This window comes from Pygocentrus nattereri, chromosome 15, assembly GCF_015220715.1.
Source record: "Pygocentrus nattereri isolate fPygNat1 chromosome 15, fPygNat1.pri, whole genome shotgun sequence".
NCBI classification, from domain to species: domain Eukaryota; kingdom Metazoa; phylum Chordata; class Actinopteri; order Characiformes; family Serrasalmidae; genus Pygocentrus; species Pygocentrus nattereri.
The window spans coordinates 21644916-21671821 of record NC_051225.1 but is presented as its reverse complement, the minus strand read 5'-3'; the positions used below and the strand labels follow the sequence as shown (position 1 = coordinate 21671821).

At 41.5% G+C, this 26906-nt stretch overlaps 1 protein-coding gene across 2 annotated transcripts in view; it reads left to right on the top strand.

Moving 5' to 3' along the window:
* The window catches only part of pcdh17 (protocadherin 17), a 64677-nt gene extending 38489 nt beyond the window's left edge, over positions 1–26188 (top strand). For both annotated transcript variants that reach the window (XM_017718438.2, XM_017718437.2), the window contains exon 5: positions 24375–26188. In XM_017718438.2, the coding sequence (XP_017573927.1) occupies positions 24375–25069 (695 nt within the window). In that variant the 3' untranslated portion in view covers positions 25070–26188. The remainder of the gene's footprint in view (positions 1–24374) is intronic.
* The last annotated feature ends 718 nt before the right edge of the window (positions 26189–26906 follow it).

Sequence of the window (26906 nt, the reverse complement as noted above, 5' to 3'; positions counted from 1 at the left end):
AGCAGGCCTGAGCCATTCAGAGCCATAATTGGCGCAAGCAGACAGAAAGCTTTGATTGTCTCTAGCCCTCCTCATGTGGTTGTTCTTTATGATCTTCAGCATTTGACCTTATCACTCGCATCAGCCAGTTTGACTTAAAGGTTGGAAAAAATGTTTTTACTTAAAAAGGCCAGTCCACTCCAAGAAGTTTGAATCATCGCGAAAGTTCTTCCCCACTTTGTTGTTGCCAGATACTAAAGACTGTATTATGAAAAGAATGCCTCATCTTCTAGAACTTTTTATTACAATTGTAAATGTTTGGATGGGTGTTGGATTAGTAATTATTTAGCCATTTCTGTTGTAAATCAGACATGACAAGGTGCATAATGCTCAGGTTTTATGATTCTAAATACCAATAAAGAATTATTCATTAAAAAATGTAACTAAGTACATACGTCGTTAAATCATTAACACAACAATTTATTTCATGTATAAAGACATGTCCTGTATAAGTCTGTCTGTTTTTGCATACACAGAAGGACAGAAATATCTGGCCTATCTAATGTACCAGGATTAATCTTAGTTTTTCTTTAGTTTCATTTAACAGCCTTGGCAGAGACCATTTGCTTGTTGCAGAAGTCTTTCCCTCTCCGTCTCTCCCACTCCTTCATTCCCTCCTGCTCTCTTCAGGTTCATGTCAGTTTAAACTGATGAATATCTTCATAAGTGTGATAAGCACACATATGCTGGATTAATTAATGCCATGCATCTCCCCTGGGCGATAACAGCCCACATTTCAGTTTTAACCTTTTCTTTTAAGGCATTGTTGGGTGTATAATTACGCTCTGCTTAATTAGCGAGCTATTAAGGCTACTGATGAGATGAACAGAGTCAGGGTTTCTCCACACACAAAAGAAAATAACAGCTAATGGGAGGGGCTCTAGGGTTACCGTAGCTAAACTTTGGTTGCCATGCAGTTTGTAAAACAAACAACATGATTAGGATGAAAACAGCACTTGAGGACAATTAAACAACCCCATCCCTAGTTTGTTTGGTATTCCTTTAATATTACAGGATTCAGAGCACTTCCTGTACCATTGTGGGTTTTCATCTGTGGTGTCTGGCTTGGCTCAGCTCACTGTACCACATTGGCATGGACACAGCCGGGCTCGAGGATACTCAAACCTCTCCCTCTCCCCAAACACATTCTACGAATAGGGAAATTGATTGGGCTTATCAAACAATAATCAGCCACCGTTATTTGTATCCTTGGCTTCCGCTCACAGCCACAGGCTTTTTTAGGACTCGGACAGCCAAGCTTACAATAAGAGCCTGGCCATTTACGGAGAAAACATATGAAATTAACTTAATATTTCCATTCATTCTCCACATAGTTCGACTGATCGCATGGTGTCCGCCCATTGCTCAACCCTTCTTAAGCAGCTCACTTTAAATGCAGTTGCATGCTCACTACAAGGCACAAGGACCTTGTTCTCCAGGCCCTGTGCTGAAGAGTCACCAATCTATATGCTGCTGCATGTCCATGTCAGATTGGGAGCAAGAAAGCAGCAATTTCAGTCTATGTCCACTGTCCTATGTGAGAATCAGGCATACATAAAAGATTCTTTACTAGAAACCAGGTTATATGCAATACATTCACGCATGGCAAGAATTCACAGAGACGCATTATCTAGCATCTACAACCCCAATTCCAGTGAAGTTGGGACGTTGTGTAAAACATAAATAAAAACAGAATATGTTGATTTGCAAATCCTTCTCAACCTACATTCAATTGAACACACTACAAATACAAGATATTTAATGTTCAAATGGATTAACTTTATTGTTTTTTTTGGGTTTTTTTTTGCAAATATTCACTCATTTTGAATTTGATGCCTGCAACACGTTCCAAAGAAGTTGGGACAGGGGCAACAAAAGACTGGGAAAGATGAGGAATGCTCAAAAAACACCTGTTTGGAACATTCCACAGGTGAACAGGTTAATTGGAAACAGGTGAGTGTCATGATTGGGTATAAATGGAGTATCCCTGAAAGGCTCAGTTGGTTACAAGCAAGGATGGGGCGAGGTACACCACTTTGTGAACAACTGCGTGAGCAAAAAGTCCAACAGTTTAAGAACGTTTCTCAACATGCAATTGCAAGGAATTTAGGGATTTCATCATCTACACTCCATAATATCAGCAAAAGATTGAGAGAATCTGGAGAAATCTCTGCAAGTAAGCTGCAAGGCAGAAAACCAACACTGAATGCCCGTGACCTTCGATCCCTCAGGCAGCACTGCATTAAAACCCAACATCATTCTGTAACGGATATTACCACATGGGTTCAGGAACACTTCAGAAAACCACTGTCAGTGAACACAGTTCGTCGCTCCATCTACAAGTGCAAGTTAAAACTCTGCCATGCAAAGTTAAAGCCAGATATCAACAACACCCAGAAACGCCGCCGGCTTCTCTGGGCCCGAGCTCATCTGAGATGGACTGACGCAAAGTGGAAAAGTGTCCTGTGGTCTGATGAGTCCACATTTCAAATTGTTTTTGGAAATCATGGACGTCGTGTCCTCTGGGCCAAAGAGGAAAAGGACTGTCTGGATTGTTATCATGGCAAAGTTCAAAAGCCAGCATCTCTGATGGTCTGGGGGTGTGTTAGTGCCCATGGCATGGGTAACTTACACATCTGTGAAGGCACCATTAATGCTGAAAGGTACATACAGGTTTTGGAGCAACATATGCTGCCATCCAAGCAACGTCTTTTTCAGGGACGTCCTGCTTATTTCAGCAAGACAATGCCAAGCCACATTCTGCACATGTTACAACAGCGTGGCTTCGTAGTAAAAGAGTGCAGGTACTAGACTGGCCTGCCTGCAGTCCAGACCTGTCTCCCATTGAAAATGTGTGGCGCATTATGAAGCACAAAATATGACAACGGAGACCCCGGACTGTTGAGCAACTGAAGTTGTACATCAAGCAAGAATGGGAAAGAATTCCACCTACAAAGCTTCAACAATTAGTGTCCTCAGTTCCCAAACGCTTATTGAGTGTTGTTAAAAGGAAAGGTGATGTAACACAGTGGTAAACATGCCCCTGTCCCAACTTCTTTGGAACGTGTTGCAGGCATCAAATTCAAAATGAGTGAATATTTGCAAAAAACAATAAAATTTATCTGTTTGAACATTAAATATCTTGTCTTTGTAGTGTATTCAATTGAATATAGGTTGAAAAGGATTTGCAAATGATCGTATTCTGTTTTATTTATGTTTTACACAACGTCCCAACTTCATTGGAATTGGGGTTGTAATTGGTGATACATCTAGAGACTTCTGGCAATGCTTTAATTGATGAAAATGTGTCCAGAGAGTAGTTGGAACACATGCATGTCCATAGCAGATGCAGTATCAGCATGTTAAAAGACCTGTAACTTTCTGTGCACTACCACATTTTCTATCATTGCGCTACCATCGTTTCTGAGCGAAAACATTCAGAAAACAATTCAGATTGCTAAGTACTTATTTTGTTTAATCAGAGTAATATTAGGTGACTGAAGTGTAAAGTAAATTCCTGTCTATTTGCTTGCTTGCTCAAAATGGTTGTTTGTGACAGACAAAATGAGACATTTTTGACTTTGTTCTTTACATATCAAAGGAAGTGTGACATAAGGCATTGAAAAAATCTTTAAAAGAGAAGAGCAGATTAAATGGCAGAAATAGACATTTTTCTGCCACAGCAGTGCAGTCAGAATGGCTGCTTGCAGCAGTGGTTTAAAGAAAACTTCCTACAACAGCACCTGAGTTCATGCAGCTGCATGGACAGTGATGTCATGTAGGCAGTGGGTCTGCCATGACTTTGGCTGAGTAGATGTCAGTGTTGGCTAGCTGCTGATGGCTGTGGAAAAGAGCGATGGTAAGGAAAGGAACTAAGCCTTCAGGATTGCAGAACGCCTCTCTATACTCTTTTGGCATACTGCTCTGATTCAGAGTGTGTGTGGAGGTCTGTCTCCCATCCACAAACACAGTGGGGGAAACATGTTGTCCAGCATCGCCATGACGATGATGCCCCAGAAGGAGATTATGATGATGCGTCCTCTCTTCTTGGCTCCCTGCCAGTCCTTCCCATCTGTCCGCTGTCTTCATTACAGTGTGTGTGTGTGTGTGTGTGTGTGATATGTATGATAGTTTAGCTGTGACAATCTTAGAAAGAACTGCCATAAGAGACTTAAGCTAGTGCTCTATTTTCACCCTTACTGAACTCCTCAGGGTGAGTTCTATTTTATCCATATATTAGTCTTGTTTCTCAGATTAGAAGTGGTTATAACACAACATGATTAACTGTAAACATTTTTACATTTTATAGTTTTTATTTACTTACATAAAGCAAGGATTTTTATCATCTAAAATTATATGCAAATTTGAGAGTCCCTGATTCCATGTTGTGCTGATTTTCTAAGTGAATAACGACATATTCTAAGCATTAACAGAAGCATTTAATTTGAGCTTTCAGTCAATACCACATTTGTGTTTGCATGTACAACAGAAGATATTATGATTTGAATTTGTTGAAAAGTAAAACCACCTTTTTACATTTTTTTCATGTTTCTTTTTGGAAAAATGGGAAAAAGGTGCAGATTGTAACCTGTTGATATATAATATAAAATGAATGTTAATGTAAAATGTAATACCATTTGAATGCCAAAGCAAAGCAAAAGTAATAACATGTGATATCTAAGGCTTTGGCATTGTTTGAAACAAACAAGCAAACAAAAAAAAAACAAACCCTAAAAAAAGTAAAACCAGACTCTCAGAGTAATACTAGTATTTAGCCTTTAGCATAGCAGCCCACTAGCCCTGTCTGCCGTGCAACTCCAGTGGTAGGCTGTATAACTCAGTGGTGGGGTCTCACGGCCCTATGCTTCAACCAACCCAGAAAAATGCTGAACGTCATTGCTACTGACATTATAAACAACAGTGATATTTAATGAACTCTGGCAGAGTCTGTTGCTTGAAGATGCAGTGCAGATGAACAAGAACCATGTATAAAACAAATGACCTAAGAAGTTTGGAAATGAAAACATCGGTTCTGTGTATGACTATATTTTTAAGAATCAGGTATTGGTATCTGAGCATTCTTTTTCTTTGTCCCTGCCTATACCGTAATGATGAACTGTGGTTCTCTGCCATGTTTGCTGCCTTCTTTGCATCACCTTTCCTTCAACTCTGCTGCCTCTTCTTTCTCAACCGCTTTTTAGAGGGAGCAGTCCAGAAAGGCCCTTTTTTCCTGTAGGCACTGAAGCATGGACTCTACACACTTCTCTTATGTAATTGCTCACAATTACAGTGCATTAGAGGAAGACGTTTTTGATCATCCTAAAGAGTGTTTATCAAGTACGCAACTAAACAGATCAAAGTTGTTTGTACGTGTCAGATTTCATAGCACATTAAGCTATACAAATATTTCTCCCTGTGAAGTGCTTTCCTCACTTTAGTCATTTTTCGTATTCCTCCCTGGGGCACTTACTGTAAAAAGCAACTTGCTGATTTTCCTCTTTGACTCTGTTTTGATGTCACTTGTTGTGGCCTGACTGTCTCCTGCAGAGAGCAAGCAAATAAATTCATTGGAAGAGAATGAGGTGAATACTGCCATGTGGAACCAAGACAGGTATAGACAGAGAGAGAAAGAGACGTGTCAAGTAATAACTGTACAATATTGATAATTGTAAATAATACTGATTAATTTACCTAACCCTGTATGAATGTACAATACACCTGTGTTCTGTGCTTTCTTTAGCTTATATGCTTTTGAAATATTAACCTCTTTAATAAAAATCATATAAATAATAGAATAATCTTTTGGTAATTAACTATTTCTCTCACAATTTCTAACTTCATGCATATGTATTCATATTCATGAGGCCACTTTGATGTGGGTACATGGTTGTTTCTTTTCTTTCAGTGATGCACACAAAAGTGACTTGTGTACTAAACTTCACACTGTCACACGTAAACTTCACACTGCCTTAGTAGCAGTGTCATTGCGTTACTTGTTAATCATTGCCGATATCTGATAATGTCACCCTGTTGCACAGGCTTAGTATATACTCAAATATTGATGTCTTTCTGGTTCCTTTTAAAACTATTATTGACCAAACTTTTTATTTAACCTTTCTCTTATGCGTCGTATTTTCTCTTGAATATTTGTTAGTCCTGCATACTATATAATATAATGCAATCTTGCTTACCAGTATCAGAATGTTAAACACATTAAATGTGTGCAGTCATCATTGCCTCATATGTGTGACATACAAACCGATTCTGAATCTGATTTCTATTCTGAAGGAGAGAGACATAGAGAGAGTGAGTCAGAGAGAAAAGGAAGATGGTTGGAAATGCCAGAGGAAACGCTGAGAGGGACAAAGAGGAAAAAAACTGAGAGATGAAAGGCCAGCAGGATGGACACAGAGGGGACAGTACTTCACAGATTACTAGAGAGCCACGGAGGGAGGGATGGAGGAGGCGAGCAAGAGAAGAGGGAGAGATAAATGAGGAGAAGGAAGGATGGGACAGCAGGCTCTGTCTCCATAGGACGCAGGCTTTAAGTAGCGCACTTCCCCTGCTTCCTGTGGGCTATAAGCCACCTACAGTTCAAATAATAATCAAAAGGAAAGCTGTCGACAGAACGGCGCAGTGTGGCGCACCAGGCAGGAGTATGGACACGCTCACACATACATAAGAGAAGATCTGTGGGATTTGGAATACTTAGAGAGTTTTAGATGATCTCTCAGTCTGGCTCTCTCCCTCTGTGTCTGTTGGATGGGATATTTTAAATATTCCAGAATATTTAAATAAAGTAAACACTAAATATAAATATTTCAAAAATAGTGTCTGCCAAGGGAAATGACACAAATGTTGTAGGAGGCTATCAGGCCCATTTGGCACCTACTTGGCAAATCACAAATGGATTTATTAATAGTTTTGAAATGCTGCAATTATGAATTTTCTTTCATTTATATGTGGTCTGTTGAGTACCATTTGGTTCTTAAATTAGATTTTAGTTCAAATAAAAAAAGCAACCTAAAACATTATTTTAGTCAAAAGAAGTATTTGTCAAGGACAGTGGCACAAATGGTGCAGTAGGTTTTCAGGGTCATTTGGAATCTACTTGGCTATACACTGACAGGTTTATTAGTTTTAGACTGTTGTATTATTGTGAAGTGAAATTCTGCTCAGTCTTTTGAGCTGTTTTTTTTCTATAATGTGAAGCTGAAAGTTCTCAAAGAGTAGCCTTCTGCAAGGTCCATTCTGATACTGAAAAGTTGTAAAGAGTCTATAGGTACGCATATGTGTGAGAGTGCTTGCGTTTGAGTGTTTGGGAATGTTTTTCTCCGATAACCCCTGCTTGCCATGTTTTTTTCTTCTGCTGCCGAATTAAGATAAGAGCTCTATTTAATTAAACTGTCACATGGCAGTACCTTGAGGAATAGCTGAGGAAAAGCTACTTTAATTGGGAAGCTATTGTCTGAGTACATAGCCCCGCCTTATCCATCCACAATCGTGTTGGAGGGACATAGAACAAATGTCAGGCCAGTTCAGCAGAAGGAAAAAAAAACAGAAGGGGCAAGGACGTGAGACGGAGAAGACTGGAAGAATGGGTATCATTTGTACTGTCACACCATAGTCCACTGATGGATGTGAAAAGATGCTCACTTTCAGTTTACCTCTTTTACAATTTTTCTCTCTTACACTCTTTCCTTCCTCAACTCTGTGGGCCAGGGAGTATAATTAGGGGATCAGACTGGGTAGGTGCTGAGCAGTCCCACGTGAGCTCAGTCTTCAGCAGTAAATACCTCCAGCAATTAACACTGATCAGAGAGAGAGAGAGAGCAATTTAGCATCAGAGTCCTGTACGGAGGATCAATTATGGAGATTCTCCATCTCTGAAATTTACACCCCCTGGTGCTCAATTATTCTGTGCTGTGTGAGTCTGTGTGTGTGTCTGCTTATATATGTGTAAGAGCATTACAAGCCCTCTGTTTTCAAGTTGTTTTGATGATGTTTGAATTTTTGGAGGAGCAAGTGGGGGGAGGTGCTGAGGTTAGAGTGTTTTTTGAGCTCTAGATTGGCAGTAGCCGGCTCATGCGAGTAGTCTGGGAGAATCTTGTTGGCCATCTGTGCCGAAGGTGCTTGAAATCCGCCTTGATTAAAAAAGGCAAATCTGGAGATCAGAGCCAATCCTGATCTTCTACATGTCCCTCCCCAGTGGAGACTGGACTGGATGAGGAAGTGTAAATAATCTAGTCAGGAACTTGTGATAATACCTCTTCATTTTAGGGTGTCTCACACACACGGAAAGAGGAAAGACATACTGCCGCTGTATCTAGGCAACACAGTGAATGACTTCTTAACAGGTAGAACTGATGTCCCTTCTGCTCTGCTTTACCATTATTTCCTGTGAGTGGACTCTTTATACAGTCTTGCTGACTACTGTTCATTTTGGAAGTGAAGGATTTCTGTTTAGCACAAAGCAAGTAATGCACATGGTGTCCACATCAATAAACATGCACGTTTAATTTGAGCTGCTATTCTACTGGTTACCAATTAAAGACCTGTTCTCTGAACATAATTCTTAGTCAGATCAACCTGTGAATGACTGTCCGCTTGCCACCAAACCTTGGTTCACATCAAGCCCTGTGGAAACGTTTCACCCCATCACATTATGGAAAGCAGCGCATGTTGTGCAGCTGCTACATCAACAAGCTGAAATACTGAATATTCTTCATTGTTCACTGACCAGTTATTGTTAGCGTGCATTGATGCTGCATGGTTTAGAGGGCTCTAGAGGGCAGGCACCTGGAAGGAAGGGGGGTGGGGGTGGGAGGGCATCACTCTGAAAGTGCTTGATTCACCCTGATTTTACCCCAGGCTTTTTTTCTCCATACAAAAAAGCAAGGCCATCTTGTTGTTATTTGCATTTTATTTGTTTTGTTCAAGCTCACTGGGTTCAGAACCCCAGACTGCCTGGCATGGCAGGACTGTCTATTTAATTAGTTTGAACTGAGCTAGGACTAAATGTGCACGGCCTTGTTCAGAATGTGCCCAAAAAGTAAGATCCTATCACTTTATGCATGGCACATGCCCTGGGTGCGAGGTGAGTCCAGAGAGGATATGGCTATATTATCAGCTGCTGGACAGTGCTTCAGGGCTTTGTGTCATTAATCCAGAGGGAATGACTGTAGGGAATGGCTACAGTTTATGCTTTTGAGGAAAAACAGCTCACCACATGGCCCTGCTTTTACCCAATTACCACAGCGACAGTTGTTTCTTGTTTTTCAGGTATGGATCTATGTTGTCCAGGGGTCAGATGAGACATGTAAAATGAGTGTTTACAGGCCAGGTGTTTTTTTATCAACTTGCATATCTGTGTTTGAACATTGCCTGAGCTCATATAATCCTGTTCTTATCGTGTTTAAGCCTAGTAATCTTTGACCCTAATCTTAAAGCACTACAGTGTTTTTTTCCCCTGCCCTCTATGTGAGCTCACTTTTTGGAGAGATTCCTCCACCATGGTAATTTGGTTTATAAGACTTAATATGATTTAATCCTTGGTCCTTCATGGGATGTTTTTTCTGTTTTGTGTGTGTGTGTGTGTGTTGCAGTGACATCTTTTTAAACCTATATGAGGAGATACCAATCTTCATCGAATGCCATCCTCTTATATGGAAAAATAAAATAAAGCAGCTGAAATTTAATATTAAAGAAAGAACTCCAAACGATTATCCCTCGACAACATGGAGTCTAATAGTCTCTTATTGCATTGCAGTCAAACATCTCGTTCTAATTTGATAATATTTATGAAACGAAGAGCAAATATATATTTATATGGAGGCTACGTTGCTGTGGGGGTCTAGACAGCAAGCAGCACTATGCTCAGTGGAGAAGGAAACGTCAATGCTAACTTGATGAGTTGAAACGGAAAGCTGCTATTGCACTAGCTAGCTGAGGCAGGATATGGGTGGAGGAGATGGAAGATGAGAGTGGACTGGACCGTGGCAAGAGTGTGTCAGTTAGCTTTTTAACTGTGTTAGGACTGAGCCCTTGGAAACCAATACTTTGGAGCAGGACCTCGTCTCAAGCCATATTCGTCTGGGACTCTAGATTAGTTTAGCTGTTGGGCTCATGTAACAGTCGATATATGATTAGTTTTTTTTGTTGGGTCTTGTAAACTTGTTTACTTTGTGTGGCTTGAGAGAACAGATAAGTACTGTACTTAAAATCTGTGTCACTATTGCCTTCCTGTCTGTGGAAGTAAAGCAGTGGGCCTGGCTAATGTCAGCCATGCACTGCTCATTGTCTTGACGTGTTGTCTTTTATGTTAGATCTCTTATCTTTTAACAAGATGCTTCAGTGACCCATGTGTGTATGTAGTAGTGCTTTGCTCAGTAGTTCACCCCCACAGGAATGTCATCTTGTGCCATGAGTTAAGTGTCTAGCAGCTGTTGCTAGGGCAGCATGGCTGATAACGAATAAACATGTAGCATCACTATGTTCTCTGATTTGAGTATTTTTAATATCCATTGATGTATTTTCATTTTACTTTAGCTTATTTCATTTGTCACATTCAGCTTTCTCTCTCTGTGAGCGGTCATTTAGAAGTTGTCCCCAGTACGAGACAGAGAAAGGGATGGGGGATGGTGTGACAGTAGTAGGGATAGAAGAGGAGGCTCTGTGTCAGGCTGTGCGTAAGAGAGAGCAGATTAGTGTTCAGTAATGTTGGCACAGTTCTCCTTCTGCCCTACTGATATCCACTCAGGAGGCTGAGCAGCTTGCTCTCAATGACCTACAATCATCAAATGGGAAAGGGCCAGCTTCAATAGATCAATTACCACCATGATTACATTCATCAAATGCTTGATTGAAATTCACACTTCCTGTAGAATGGACGGTTTTATCTATTACTCCCTTTCTCAGATTAGAGAAGACAGTTTTGCCTTTCAGTCTCCAACTCCTTTATCTCCAGTTCTCTCTCTCTCTTCCCCTCTATCTCTCTGTTTTGCGCACACACTTTTCTTTCTCATATATTTTCATTAAATCATTAAAAGGTCACACCTTATCTCTTCAGTAAGTCCTCTTACATGTCTTCATGGCTTGGTCTAGGACGATGAGTTGTACATAAAGTGGGGGAGCAGGGTCAGAATTGGCCAATATTTGCTCTCAGCATATGACTGCCAATAATCCTGCTTGTTTTTATTTTGCCCAGCCATTATCATTTTTTTTACATAAATAATATGAGCCAGCTAAGTACATTTTTTAGTACTTTTCTTCACCTGCTCGGTTCAAAATTAACCACGTTGCCTAAACTGGTACTTTATATTTACTGTGTTCATTTTCTCTGTGAATCAGGGGTGGTCAGTCCTTGTAGAATTCCAAGTCTAATCTGACACAGCCGATCTGGATAATGAAGGCTTTCAGGGGCATCTGAATAGTACACCTTACAGTGAACATGTCCTAATTGTGCTCAATTGTGTTGTTGTCCCTCCCTGGTGTCATTTGACTCATTAGAGTTACAAGATTCCAGGTGTGCATGGGGAGCAGGGCTGTTAAATGTGGTGTTTTGGGTACAATTCACTCATACTGGCCACTGGATATTCAACATGACACCTCATGGCAAAGAACTCTCTGAGGATGTGAGAAACAGAATTGCTGCTTTCCACAAAAATGGTCTAGGCTATAAGAAGACTGCTAACACCCTGAAACTAAGCTATAGCACAGTGGCCAAGGTCATACAGCAGCTTTTCAGGACAGGTTCTACTCCGAACAGGCCTCACCAGGGTCGACCAAAGAAGTCGAGTCCACGTGTTCAGCATCAAATCCAGAGGTCGGCTTAAAAAATAGATGCATGAGTGCTGCCAGCATTGCTGCAGAGGCTGACGAAGTGGGAGGTCAGCCTGTCAGTGCTCAGACCATATGCCGCACAATGCATCAACTTGGTCTGCATGGCCGTCGTCCCATAAGGAAGCCTCTTCTGAAGCTGAAGCGCAAAAAAGCCCGGAAACAGTTTGCTGAATCCAAGCAGTCCAAATATATGGATTACTGGAACTATGTCCTGTGGTCTGACGAGACCAAGATAAAGTTGGTGTCCAGCATGTGTGGTGGTGTCATGGTGAGGAGTACCAAGACAACTGTCTCTTGCCTACAGTCAAGCAAGGTGGTGGTTGCATCATGGTCTGGAGCTGCATGAGTTCTGCTGGCACAGGGAAGCTCAATGAAACCAGTTCATTGAGGAAAACATGAATTCCAACATGTACTGCAACATTCTGAAGTACAGCATGATCTCATCCCTTCAGAAACTGCCGCTTGGCAGTTTTCAAACTCGATAACGATCTCAAACACACCTCCAGACCTAAACCCAACTGAACACCTGTGGGGCATCCTCAAGCAGAAGGAGGAGGAGCGCAAGGTGTCCAACATCTACCAACTCTGTGATGTCATCATGGAGGAGGGGAAGAAGATTCCAGTAGCAACCTGTGCAGCTATTTGCAGTCACACAAAAATATTGACACTTTGAGCACAATTTGGACATGTTCACTGTGAGGTGCACTCACTTGTGTTGCCAGCTATTTAGACATTAATGGCTGTGTGTTATTTTCAGAGGACAGTAAATCTATAGTGCTATACAAGCTGTACACTGACTACTTTAAGTTATATCCAAGGTTCACTTCTATAGTGTTGTCCAATGAAAAGATATAATAAAATAATATTGTTGTAGCCAGGTGCATTGTATCTGAACTCTCTGGGTTGGTAGAATTGGGCACCCATATTGTAAATCAAAACTGAAGAAAAATGGATAAAGAATCATAATTGGTCATAAAAATACCTTAAAACAAACCTGCCCGATAGCACCTCTGTTACTGAGAGATCAGATGCTACTGAGCACGTTTAGCCAGTTCAATGCTTACCCAAGATCTTGGCGTGTCCCGGTGACTGCAGGATAATTGACAGATGCATAATCCTCTTCCTCTACACCGGACTCCAGGGAGAGATCGTGGTGACAAAGTGATGACACGCACAAAAGTATTAAATCTAATTGTGGTGAAACGGGAAGAAGACGCAGAGTGACATTTATATGGTGGAAGCTGATTTTGAGGGAGAACAACCCTGGTTACTTTACTCAGATAAGAAGTAGAAGCGTGGTTTAGTCATCTTCATGTAAATAGTGTCTACTATTATTCTAAGTACCCTCTCATTATACTAACAAGTGGAATTTATCTGAAATGGCCTCACAGGGTTCTGAGGCATGTATGTATGCAGGCACGTGTGCACCTTTGTACCACTTGAGCGTTTCCAAAAATGTTACTGCAGGCAACAGACTTTCAGACACAGGCAATCAAGAGGACACACATACAGACACACCTAAAAGAAATCCCTGACACAACAGTGCATTTCTGATCCCCTATGTCCTAATTACAAAGGCTTAAATGGAATGGAGGATTACTTTTCAATTTGCTGCTGTTTCTCCTTTTCTCTTGGCCTTGTCTGTATTAAGCTGGAGCCCTCCGAGCACACACGCACATAAGCACACGTGCAGTTACGCAGGTGAAATGCACCTGTGCTTCTCCCCAGTCACCACTGCCTCTTGAATATTTATCTCTCACATAAAAGACATGGCACTGAGCATGTTTGTGTGCATATGTGTGTCTGGCCAGAGGAATCTTCTCACTGTTGTAGTTTCCTGCAGTATTTCAGTCTTGCTGTTTTCTGTTCGTCTCCTCCTTCATGTTAACAGATAGAGGCCACAAAAAGGATGTTTGTTGTGTGCTTTCACATGCTCTACCCACCCTTCATCAAATACTTTTCCTCCTATTCCGCGCTAGCCGACAACCCAGCCATTACACCCCGCTACCCCGCATTTCAGTTCAATGTGTTTAGACACAGCAGACTCCGGTGGAAGCTTTCTTCCCCCGTTGTAAACATTTCAGCTTCTTGAACTTGAAGAGAGGTGATGCAGTTCATAAATCTGAGGCCTCTGTGGAAGACCAGAAGGAAAAATTTACTTCATGGTGATTTACCAGCTGAATCTTAAATGGAAGTACTGTGTTGTTCTTCTGACTGAATTGGTTTTACAGCCTTGAACCAATTCTAGCACAAACCATCCTAGTTGAAGCTTTTTTCTTATTTTCAATTTCTTTTCCTGTCATTATGTTATTTTGCTGCTTTGAGGTGGCTGTCATGGCATATTCCCATAATTATCACAGAGCAAATAACCAAAAGATCAAAAGGAATAGAAAGAGAGTTGACAAAGATTAACTAATGTCACGCTAACAATATTGCCTTTTATCCTGAATCTGTCTGAAGCCCAGAGCCAAATTGAATCAGTCAGTGGATCTCATGATAGCATCGATGTTAGTGCATTCACCTATGGTAGTAGGAGTCCAAGCCTGTGTAGCTACAGAGAAATGTTTGGCTGGAAATGTGCACACAGAATATGTAGAAACATATTGTTGCTATTTAATCAAAAGCTCCCAAATCGGTTGCCTTTTATATTGTGTAAACATTTTCATAACAAATAGACGAATAGAAATGACCCAAAACTAAATAGAATAAAATATTGTTAAAAATCATGTACATAAAAGTGAAGTGCATTCTCCTATAAAGTTACCGCTTCCAAGATTTTTTCTGACATGTTTTGTTACAACAGCTATGATATATGCACACATATGCACATATGTAATGCTCCAGTACAATTCCTGCTGTCTTAACCACATTTGAATATACACACTACGCACACACAGCCACTCGCGCACACAGACTCCAGTGCCCTCAACCCTCCGCCTCCACCTCGTCTTTAATGTCTGTGTGTTGAAGGTTAGCACACAGTCTTCCAAAGGCCACAGCACTCTTTCCCCCTGCAGGTGTAGGCTCAGGCTCCTACGTCTGCTTTTGGCTCCCACTGAGAGAGGAGAATAGAAGCCCCCCTCCTGTCCTCCATCCCCAGCCTCCCTGCCACCCTTGGCTTTTGTCTAATTCTTCTATTTCCCGCTTCAAGGACGCTCCTGCATGTGAATGACCATTGATTTAGCTTTTTTGTGCCTGTGTTTTGGTGTGTTCTCCTGCCGTCTCTCTCACTCACTCACTCTCTTTCTGCCCTCTCGAGACGGGCTACCCCGAGGACTCAGCTTTGAACAGTTTAACCAGGCATTAGAGCACTGTCGGTGTGCCGAGAGAGCAGGATGAAAGGAAAGGGGTTGGATCGAAAAGGCGTTTGTCCTTGACTGAGTTAAGGCGGCTCTACCTTTCCAAGGCTGCTGCTTGCCGCTCGTCGATGGGCCTCCCCAGAGTGTATTGGTATTCGCTCAGCCCCCCCTGCAGGGATAAAAGTTCCGTCGCCATAGCATTTTCCTGCCCTGCGCCATTGTTGGGGTTACCTGCGCAAAGATATGTCTGTGCATGAGCATGGATCTATAGGGGGCACGACCTAGGGCTTATTTATTCTCAATGATTGATTGACAAAGATGAGGATACTTTTCTGACAGAATGGGTATGGAGAAAGGAGATGCAGCAGGCTTAATAATGTAATCAAATTATATTTATGCACACCTATTTTTGTACAATGTCAGGAGATGAAGTTTAACAATATTGTTCAAAAGTCTGGAATCACTTGTTACACTTAACTTACATGTCATACTTAAGTGTAACTATCTGTTTATAGTTATCTATTTCTATCTAGTTAGCTATTTGATCACAGAGATTTGATCACTTTAAATATGAGGGATTTTAGAGATTCATTTAATTGCTGATGCTGTACAGCATCTACAGTTCTGTTCACAATCAAAAATGTTTTAATTGTTACAGCTTCCTACAAATTATTGCAAACTGGTTTTATATCATTAAAAACAGCGATTCCCAACTATTGAACGGTGTTGAACACAGATGCCATATATAATGACCTATAAACAGCTAAAATTTTCAAAGCCAAACAGTAAACTTAATCCAAATCTTAATATCATTAACGAAACCCGAAATTGTTTTCACTGTCAGTCTTAAAGACTGAAATGTGTGGCTTTTGTAGAAAATATTATCACTCTTGACTTTGTAGGATAGCCCTGTTTTTCTCTGGCTTTTCTTTCCTTTTTGTTCTGAAAATGTAGAAAAACAAGTACACACATTCACATAGTGCAGCTCTTTCCACCTCAGGTGGGCAGGTGCATTGCAAGTCTGTCACTGTGGCCTAGAGGTCTGTTCCAACTGCCTTCTGTAGCACCCCCAGAGGGGACCATCTCTTTTTTTCACTCCCCACATCAATTCCCATTCTCCTCCCTGCCACGGACCCCCATGACATGCCTCAGCCCCCACCACCGCTTACACACACTCCAACCAACTGTGCCCCAGCCTGCCAGGACACAGGTGTTAGCGCTCTGATGCTATGCTAGTCATGCTGTGCCTAGCTACAAGACAGTACACTAACGGTCTCCAACCTGCAGCGCTGCCATGCTGCAACATACTTCATTGTTCTACTCTAACACTACCACTCTACTGCAGGCTGTTACATTCTACATTTACAAAGTCATCAGTAGTGCGCAATTATTCTAATCCACACTGTCCAGCCTGACCTACAGTACTGTGCTGCTCAGCAGTAGAAATCGCTGCTGAGCATTTTGCATGGGGTCTGAGCATTTTGTTTGAATATGGTGCACACCTTTCGCCTCTGAGCAAAGTTGCCTTTACACTGTAAACACACAGCCTTCCCCCAGCCTCTCTCCCCCTGTGTTGATATTAGGTCATAAATCTTATAGTTCTGTAATAAAGTGTGCGAGTGCTGGGGCTACTGCACAGGGCGAGAAGGCAACACACCTGGCATGTGGGTAATATTTAGGGAAATCAAGTTGTCCCTCGTCTAGGAAACCTATTATGCTTGTTTTGAATGTGTTTAAAAATGAAAGTGTTGTTAAAATAAAATAAACTCAATGTTCCTTTGTTGTGGCTGATAAAATACATGGTTTTACTCCAGCTTTCTTTTCTCAAACAAGCTTTTAAAACGGTTGTGAAAGCCTTAGATCGTTGTCAAGTCTGCAGTCTAGCGAAGTGAGCCGGGGGAAGGACACTCTGAAGATAGCTTTTGCAGCATTTTACTTGCCTGAGAAGTGCCGATCATTTTCTGACACATTTGAAATTTGCACATTGCAGCAAACATCTCCCAAAAAATGTTTTTCAGAAGAGATTTTGGACAGCCATCTAGCAGTAGGATTCTGGAATTAGGTTGTATTCACCAACTGGAATAATATGCTGTAATCTTGTATTGTGAGCAGTTTGCTGAGGTTAACATGTTAAAAGTTGTGTACCGGTACTTGATCCACATTTCTCTCAAAGATTAGTGCAAGGTTTATTATGAAAGGCATTACTGTGCAAAAGTTTTGAGGACCTTAAATTTAAATGCTGTTTATCTGGATAGGAAGCATTTAATATTACAACACTAGTATTACAGTTAAATATATTTAGCATTAATTCCATAAGTAGTGGTGTAGTGTATATCAGTGTGTTTGTTTAACCATCTCCAAACCTCTCCTCATGGCAGCCAATATCAACTGCAGTTGCCATCTAATCGTCCAGTGGCTGGGGGCATCAGGGTCATCTGGAACTAAATGTTGTTCTTCAAACTAGCTTAAAGGATATCAATAACTTTCTTGGTTACTATATTTATGTTTATTTCTATTTATTTTAATGATATATAGTGTTCTTACAAGCAAAATTACTCTTGATCCCAGTGTTTTTAAATTATGTGCTTAGGTGCCTAATACGTCTGCTTAGTGGTGAAATTTCATGTCTTACTTCCCCTAAAAAGTTTGCATTTTTGCGATACAACATAGCCAAATGAACACCACATCTTCCATCCACTTTGGCTGTTGGTCGAGAAGCCAGAAAGGGAGGGAGAGAAACTAAGGGAAAGGAAACTGCTGGAGGCCGTTCAAGCTTGCAGGCTAGACAAGGCAGGAAGCCGGTAGCGTTGCTGTGGGATCAGCTTGGCGAGAGAGAGAGCACAGAGAAAGAGTACACAGTGGGGCTGAAAAATGAGATGCTAATAAAAGATTTGGCAAGATCCCTTAATGCACCCAGACTGAGCATTAGGTATACACCAGAGTCTCAGCTACTCCTCTGCTCTTCTTGCCTCTTTCACTCTCTCTCTCTATCTCTCCTCCCACTGTCCATGCTAGAGAAATCAAATAATGAGAGAGAGAGAGAGAGAGAGAGAGAGAAGGGAAAACTGGCTCCTCTTCATTTTACAGCACGAGTTGAGGGCACTAGCGCCTGCTTGTTTACTATTAAGTGTCCTGGATTCTTCCTCACCGACTCCCCGCACTACCACCACCCTGTCTCATGTTCTTACTCTCTCTAGAGTATAACAAGTTTCTCAGAGTAGAAAACAAAAATTCAACACACAGAGCTCAGAGCGGCCTATGTGATATGAGATTGTGTTCACAGTGCTGTTGGCATAGCTCACACAAACAAACCTCCATCACTCCTTTGCTTATGCATATTTACATTAGGTTCACATAGCTGAAGACAGATGCACAGCATTCCAATTGCATTCAGAACTTTCTGTTAACAACAAACATTATTACAACTAACATTACGCTATTAACGTTACAATGATATGACATTCTGTTATTGCAAGTCATATAAACTCATGGCCTTTTCACATCACTCACTGGGCCTGCAGGCAAACTCGGGTACAAGGCGAGATGAGATTTGCCATACACACATCATTAGCTTGATAAGTGGCCAGGGGTGAATCCTAGCATGCACTTATGCTCCAGTATAAGAGCAGGAATTCCAATAAGAGACCACTGTATGCCTTGACAGTGAACCACTTTTTTCTGGATGGTAGTAATTGCAGAGTTGATAGGAAATTCCTGCCCTGCAGCTGAGGGAGATAATGCATGTTGATCCCACTGGTCATATATAGTGTCACTGAAATGAAGGCTCTTCATCCAGTCAATATATAGATCTGTGTGTGGATAGTCAGGAAAGCACAGGAATAGCAGCTTTACAGCTTTAATTAAGTGCAGGCAAAAAAAAGTCAATAACCATTTGTATGTGGATGTGTGTGTGGAAGCATTACATCACACCCGACTTCCTGTTTTGTATCTGGCAGCGAATGAATGGCCTCTGTCAGTGTCACATGCCATATTGTTAGTCATGGCTACCCTCAGTCAGAGACTCAAGGTCACCTGCTCCACTAAGGCATGAATAATCTATAGAAGGTTCAGTTCCTCCTGACTGGCTGCTCAGAGATGTGTTGGGCATGGATTATTTATGCCTTAATATGCCCTTGCTGAATGAGCAATCATTCCTGAGAAATGGTAGCAAGGAGAGTCACATTCATTCTCCCAGTCCAGACTAATGATATGTTGTACTTTTGCAGCACTGGATGTAGTGTCACTTTATTTGTGCACTTCATTTGGTTAAGCTATTCTTGCCAGAATAGTTGATATATTGGAGTGAATTACAAATGAATGGTCACACGGATACATACATATACATATGCATAGAGCTCATGATGCAGTTTATTGAGCAGGGATGGGCATAAGTTATTCAAATGTATAGCTATCAGACCTCATCTCACTATTTGTTTACTTGATCAAATTTTCAAATGGGCAGTTTGAAATTAAATATGAAATAAACTGCCTGGTATCTGGTAATCTTTAAATAGGTTTGTGAGTGAGCATGCAATGCAAAAAGGCAGCCCATATTGTGATTCACATTAAGGGAAATGGCAACATCTAAGCAGAGCTATAAAGGCTGATGAATGTATTACAAGCAAAAAGATGACACGTTAAATGGAAAAACACTAATTTTAGCCCATTTTCAAGCTTGTCTTGGCTCTCAGCAACTAAACTTCAGGATCACTTCATCGTCCACTGACAGGGACACTGATGTTTGATTAGTCTCAAAAGCCAGACTTCTGCCTATAGGTACTTATCACTGCGTATGTTTCCAAGACCTGCCTACTTTGCAAGGAAGATTTTTACTGACATGCTAAAAGACCAATACCAGCCTTCTGTTTTGCACGGCATGTAGGGAGATGATCGTGAAAATCCCATAGATTCTCGCCCTGAAAGGCTCATATTTCATCAGTGTACAGTACAGGCAGATATTGCTTTTGCAGACTAGAATTTAACTGGAAAAACGAATTTATTTCCCCTCTAGATGATGAAACACACTGCACAGAAGGGCATATACATGGACGTGCTGATGTGCAACTGACAAAATCCTGAGAGTTGTAGCCAGCTTTGGTGCAAAAGATATCAGATGATCAATCAGAGATGGATCAGTGACCCATAATTGAGTGGTTGATCTGATTTCTGACATCAGAATCTGGAGTTTGAGCAGTTTCACAAACCGATTTCTCAAAGCAACAAGCAAACCACACACAACCTCAACTTCTGCCACTACACAGGTGAAGAGTAGGCAAAAAGTTTTATTCAGGAAGAAAGCTTGTATATGCCAACACTGCTTTGTTCTATTGAAGGGCATTGTTTATTCTAGACTGTAGAAAGTCTGTATTGGTGCACTAACTTGTGACACTTGCTTTTTCAGCTTTTTTTTGGTACCCAGGTGTGCAGCTTGTTATTTTGGAAAAAACAACAGGTTTATTGGAAACTGTCCAACGCAGAACTGTCTATACAGGTTGTAATTAATATCCAGCATGAGCAGTTGTTGCAGCATGTCAATCAGCCAGTTCAAGAAAGAAGAGGATTTCCAAAATTTGTTATTATTTGGGGCAGTTGTGGGCTGGAGGTTAGGGATCTGGCCCTGTGACCGGAAGGTTGCCAGTTCGATCCCCAGGGCCGACAGTCCATGACTGAGGTGTCCTTGAGCAAGACACCTAACCCCCAACTGCTCCCCGGGCACCGTGGATAGGGCTGCCCACCGCTCTGGGCAAGTGTGTGCTCACTGCCCCCTAGTGTGTGTGTGTTCACTAGTGTGTATGTGGTGTTTCACTTCACGGATGGGTTAAATGCGGAGGTGGAATTTCCCCGGTTGTGGGATCAAAAAGTATCACTTACTTACTTATTCATAACAAAATAGATTTTTTTAATTGGCATAGTTAAACACTATGTGTGTAAAAATACAGATGTTAGAAGAAATTTTTTTTTTTAATTATTCAAAGGTCCATACGTGTTAGTATATTTAGTGAAAAACAACAGGATAAGGGAAACTGCTGTATCCAAGGAAATCCTGTTCTGTTTCTGTATCTGCTCTACAAAGCTAAGCTCTATGTGTATTTGCGTGCATGTGGTCACACAGGACACCATCTTTTCCTCACTAAAGTGCACTGCAGCTCAAATGTCAAGCTCTCTTCTCTGGTTCACCAGCAACCAACTCCTCTAACTCGCACTCATTTTCTAGCCTAGGAAAACTGTTCCCTGGGCTCAAACTGAACCTGCTGACCCTCAGCGCCCCACAAGGCCTTCACACAGAACAGTGACCTGTAACCACTCAGACATGGGGCAGAAACAGTCCTACTATTCCAGGTTAACAAGTTCCCGCACCATGTCAGTCACCTGAGTCCTGCATGTGCACATGCATGTGTGCTTTGACTCCAAACACTCAGACGCTGGCATAAGTAGGTACACTCCATCATTAACTTTCTCCACGCTCCATTGAGAAGGGAGGGTTTGGTGAATTTAAAAATGCTTCAAAGTTAGCTGAAAACCCCACACACCCAAAGCAGACTGCAGGCAACTGCAGGGAAAGGCTTTTGTTGGCCAGACACAGAGGAATCAAGAACAATGGAGAGTCAGGAGTGGGAGAGGGACGATCATTTTTCATTGAACCATTTGGCCTTTTCCACAGACGATGTGAAGGAGCAATTTAAAGTATGATTAATGATGATAATAAGGTCAAATGTTGATCATTTATTCTCACTACACATCCTTTGCAGAATTTTTCAATAGAAAATAACAGAGCGTATGCTTTTGAGAAGGTAAACACTGTTATCATTGCATCAGTAAGTGCTATGCAGCTGTCATATATAACAGAGTGAGACATATAGTAGCCAGAAGAAAAGACACAATGCTCAATCTTTTTTGAAGGGACATAAAACACTGATATGGATTTCAGCATGCTTAACCGTTCTAAGCTTTTCTGCTACAGGGTGTCTTGCCATTACATTGTTGCTCCATTGTAGGAGCACTCTTCTGTATTGCTTCTGTTGTCCTTGCAAATCCCCAAGCTGCCACCCCCTTTGTTTGAGCTTTTTTCCCTGTTAAACATTATGCAGGGCTGCTGAAACTCAGTTACCGTCTGATGAGGGAACACAAAGTGTTGTTAGCCAGGTGCAAATAGCAAAAGCATTGACACTGCGACCTTAGTGAAAGAGAGAAACTACATACTAAATGAATATAAATATGTGGAAAAGCCTACAGAGAATAAATGTTATATTTACAAGGCACCTGTTGGAACAGCAGGAGCAAATGTAGAGCTGTATGGCAAGACATTTTGCAAGGAAAATGGCCATCAGTATCAGTACATCTTTTTTTGGAGTTTCTCTCTTGGTGCTTCCAGCAAAATCTAGGCAAAAAAGAGAACTTAAAAGTTTCTCTCACATTCAGTGAGTACATTATTTGTGCATATAAAGTGAAACATCCAGAGTTATTTTCAGCGTGGAATGTGCAATAGTGTGAGCACTGAAAGAAGTGGGATTGATTTAGTACTAGATTATTGAAAATGTTGCTTTTCATAAATTCATGAGCTCTTTTGTTTGCGTTTCCACCTTGCTTACCTCCCGAAAGAGAGAAATCCTGAGAATATAAAATATAGATGGAGTAACGTTTGTACTGCATAAATCACTGCACTTCCATCCATGCGCACTTAGAGCCGTTGGCACTGGTCGCTTCACACAGGGTGGGTTTTATTTTTTTATTTTGATTTTTTTGTCTTACACACAAACAGAGGCCTGTGTCTGAGGCACAGCTTTAACTCAGCCCTTTGAACATTTCGTATTCACAGAACAGCAGCTGCTCATCTCTCTCTCGTCTCTATTTGCTTTCACTTATTCATTTCTCTTTTAGTTAGCATTTTTCAGTTAAAAATGTCATTTTTCTCCTCCTGTCGCAATTTGTGGACCCATTTGACACGCCATGAAAAAACACCCAATAATAATCTAGAAGGGTTTCCTTAGGAGATGAAAGGGGTGGAGACAAACACACACACACACATACACACACACACATTTGTGGAGTGTGGCACTGGACGAGCTTGGCTGAAAGATATGGCAGGGCTGCTTTGGGACAGCTTCAAAGCCCAGTGACATAAATTTATGATAGCAGCACCACACTTTTTTGCCAGAACGGAGATGCTGTTGTTGTGTGTGTGTGCTGGGGAAAGAAGAGGGGGAGGATGGGGGAGCTGGAGTTTTTACTGCCATCTCCTTGATCATGCTCATGGAAAACACTCACTCACTCAGCCAGCTGGTACCCCTCACTCCCCTGAAAGCAGGAAGACCTCCTTTATATAATTAGACTGTTTGTGAATGCCCGTGTGTGTGCGCGGATGTGTGCCATCACAAGAGTACTATATAAAGAACGTATACTTTGGCTCTAGTGAATGTTTTTTCCGCTTCCCTGTTCATTTTCAGGTTTAACCCTGAGAAAGAAACTTCATGCAGTTGTTTTGCTGTACTATTAAAATGTAGTCAAGTCATTTCAGATTACACAGTCAGGGCTCCCTCACATCCTGGAAGACTAACATGCTAAAGAAGAAAGTGATGAAATATCCTGGAAATATTAGTGCAGTCCTGGAAACATGTGAAGTTAGGCCTTTAAGCCACTGAGATAGCATATTCTTTGTTTGAACATTTTAACTTCTAATGCCCAATCCACACCTACTGTACTTAATTAACCTATTGTGTTAGGGTTTATATTGTTAATGGTTACATCAGTGTTGTGTCATTTTAAGATGAGCTTTTGTAAGCAATAGTTGCCATGCATGTAAGTCATAGAAATTGTCCTCAAATTTGTCCTGCAAAACTCCTGGAAAAGGATTCCCTTAAGAAAGAAGGAACCCTGGGAATTAATTACATTTACCTTTGATTTCCACAAAACATAATGAACATGCAACAGTGACTTTGTCAAATTAAAATCATAAAATATCTCCTCTTCTCTTACATCTTCTTCTATGTTTGTACTTGCAAACACAAATGTGGTATCGACTGAAAGTTTAGAATCTGAAATTCTGATTTCCCCCGTGCTTTCAATAAGCTATGAGTGAGAAATCATATTGAAATACATGGTGGTGTTATTATTGCTAACTACAACAGTTGCAATCATTGTACTTTTTATCTGTGAACTGTGACATGGCAGTAAATTCAATCTGCTTTCTATTTTCAGAAGAGGACTGTGTGAACTGCACGGATGAGTGTCGGGTGCTGGGTCACTCGGACCGCTGCTGGATGCCCCAGTTCCCTGCTGCGGGTGGGGGAGGGGCAGGTGTCCCCCAGGCTGAGGGCTCAGACTATCGCACCAACCTGTTTGTTCCTGCTGGCATGGAGGCTGTGGCTGTGGAACCCGAGACTTATGAAACGGTGGGCAACCCTAATGGCAAGAAGACTTTCTGCACATTTGGCAAGGAGCGGCGAGACCACACCATCCTGGTGGCCAATGTCAAGCCTTACCTGAAGGCCAAGCGTGCCCTCAGCCCATTGCTTCAGGAAGTGCCCTCAGCCTCATGCAGCCCCACCAAAGGCTGCAACAGCGGTTCACCATGCTCCTTGGCCAAAGGCGTGGCGGATGGGGCTGAGGGCAAGCCCAGCACCAGCCACTATGGCGTCCCTGATGGACAGTATGCCTCGCCCAACAAGCAGAGCAGAGAGCAGGGCTACTCGGACCCCGTGGCTAAAGTCCTGGCCGAGGCGCGCTCGCGGATCAGCCAGGAGACAGCAGCCGAGATGCAGGACTGCACACTGGAGCAGGGTGGGGCCGAGCTAGGCCGGAGCGGTGCCATGGACGCTGACCAAGTGGTCAGAGACATCGATAAACTGCTGCAGGACTGCAGGGGTAACGAGGCCACATCGGTGAGAAAGTGAACAGCCTGATGCATCAAACTGCTTTGGAAAGATGAAAAGGGAAAGAGGTAGGAGGGACAAAAAAGTGCGTCAGCTTCGGGAAACACTCTCTAAGAGAGTGGAGCGCACACGGGTCAGGCAGACAAGAACAAAAAAAGTCTGATGAACAGTCCCATTCACAAAAAAAAAGAAAAAAAGAAAATGCCAGGTTGTCTGGATGCCATGTTGCAATTTGAGGGAGGGGAGGGATTTTTTGGGAGTTGCAGAAGTTGCTGCTTCTGGCTTCTAGCAAGCTTTTTCTTCAAGTGCCCACCAGCTTAAAAACTTTCATTCTGACACCTTTCTTGGAACAATGAACGGCGCACACAGCCCCTCTTGGCCCAATGGGGTCCTGAGAGAATGGTTTATTCTGACAATCGCAGCTAAACATAGGGAGTGGATCAAACACCCCCAAATGCGGTTGGACCTCATCAAAACAGAACCACGCTCTTATCTTTTCAGACTTTGTATTATCAATGTATGGAGTGCAACATATCTCTGGTATCTCTTAACCCGGGGGGGGGTTTAAAAGGGTGGGTGAGGGGTGGTAACAGGGGTGCTTAATTAAGAAATGTAACCATTTCTTCACTGGTCATTTCTAATCACATGTGTAAGCTGTGTTTCCTCCCCTCATGTATACGTACATATGGAACATTCCAGAATGGTGAAACTGTTACTCTTTCACTCATTGGTCCTTTGTGTGAACGCTGTCTTCAACTGTCTTCAACTCCTCACTTCCTTTGTAAGTGACTTTCCACGTGTCCAACATTTAAATTAAGGCAATCACAATTGTGTATATTAGGGACGTATTTCCTCAACTGTGAAAAAAATATCTATATAAATATATAGATAAATATATATAAATATATGAACTTATGTATAGCGTCCAGATATTAACAAAATATTTATACATTTTCTAAGAAAAAAAATGATGGACAAATCGGGAAAAGACAAGCGCCCTGACGCTGAAAATGCAGTTGATGATATTTATTAAACTGCAAAGGACACTGCTTTGGAAAACACGTCAAAAAAAGGAAAAAAAAAAAAAACAAAAAAGGAAATGTCCCTTCACATTGTCACTTATACACAATATCATTTAATGTGCAAAATGTATCCAATTTAATGTGTTTACATCGAAATGACATATTTTTATTGATTTTTTTCTGCAATTTCTGTGCATATGAGCCAAATTGTTACGTGTACAAGAGCTATATTGTGTATTTTATTAAATTAATATATAGTTGTGTTGCAATATACATGGGCTTATATTGTATTTGGCAATTGTTGCCTTAGTAGCCGTCAAACTCTGTGAGTTTCATTTGCTATCGGGTTTGATTTTTCTTCGTCGTCTTTCTCTCTCTGCTCTTAATGAACTGGCGGGCTGCCTTACGCCTGGCCACGTTTTTTATTACGATTATTCTTTTTAACACGCGCGTTCAAACGGATGCCTTTTGCTTTCCCTTGTTCGAAGCTTGTCGAGCCAGCACATTTCTATCCAAACGAAATGACAACATGTCTTACAGTCTGAGGATTTTTTTTGTTTGTTTTTTTTCGCAACGCAAAGACGAAATTACAAGGCAGCTATTTTTAATTGCGACAATTTCCTGTCATTTGAGTTTTCTTTCCCCCTCTCAAATCTAAATCTGCCATTTGTGATGATGCAGTGTGGAGTCCCTGGCTAACATTTATACTGCCTTACTCGTTTGGAGGACTATTCGATGACTGTAGCGCACTTGACTACAGAAGCAGGATGGGTGGGGTGCTATCTTGTTTTGTATATAAGGACCAAAAAGGGTTCCTCTTTTTGAGTAGGTTATGT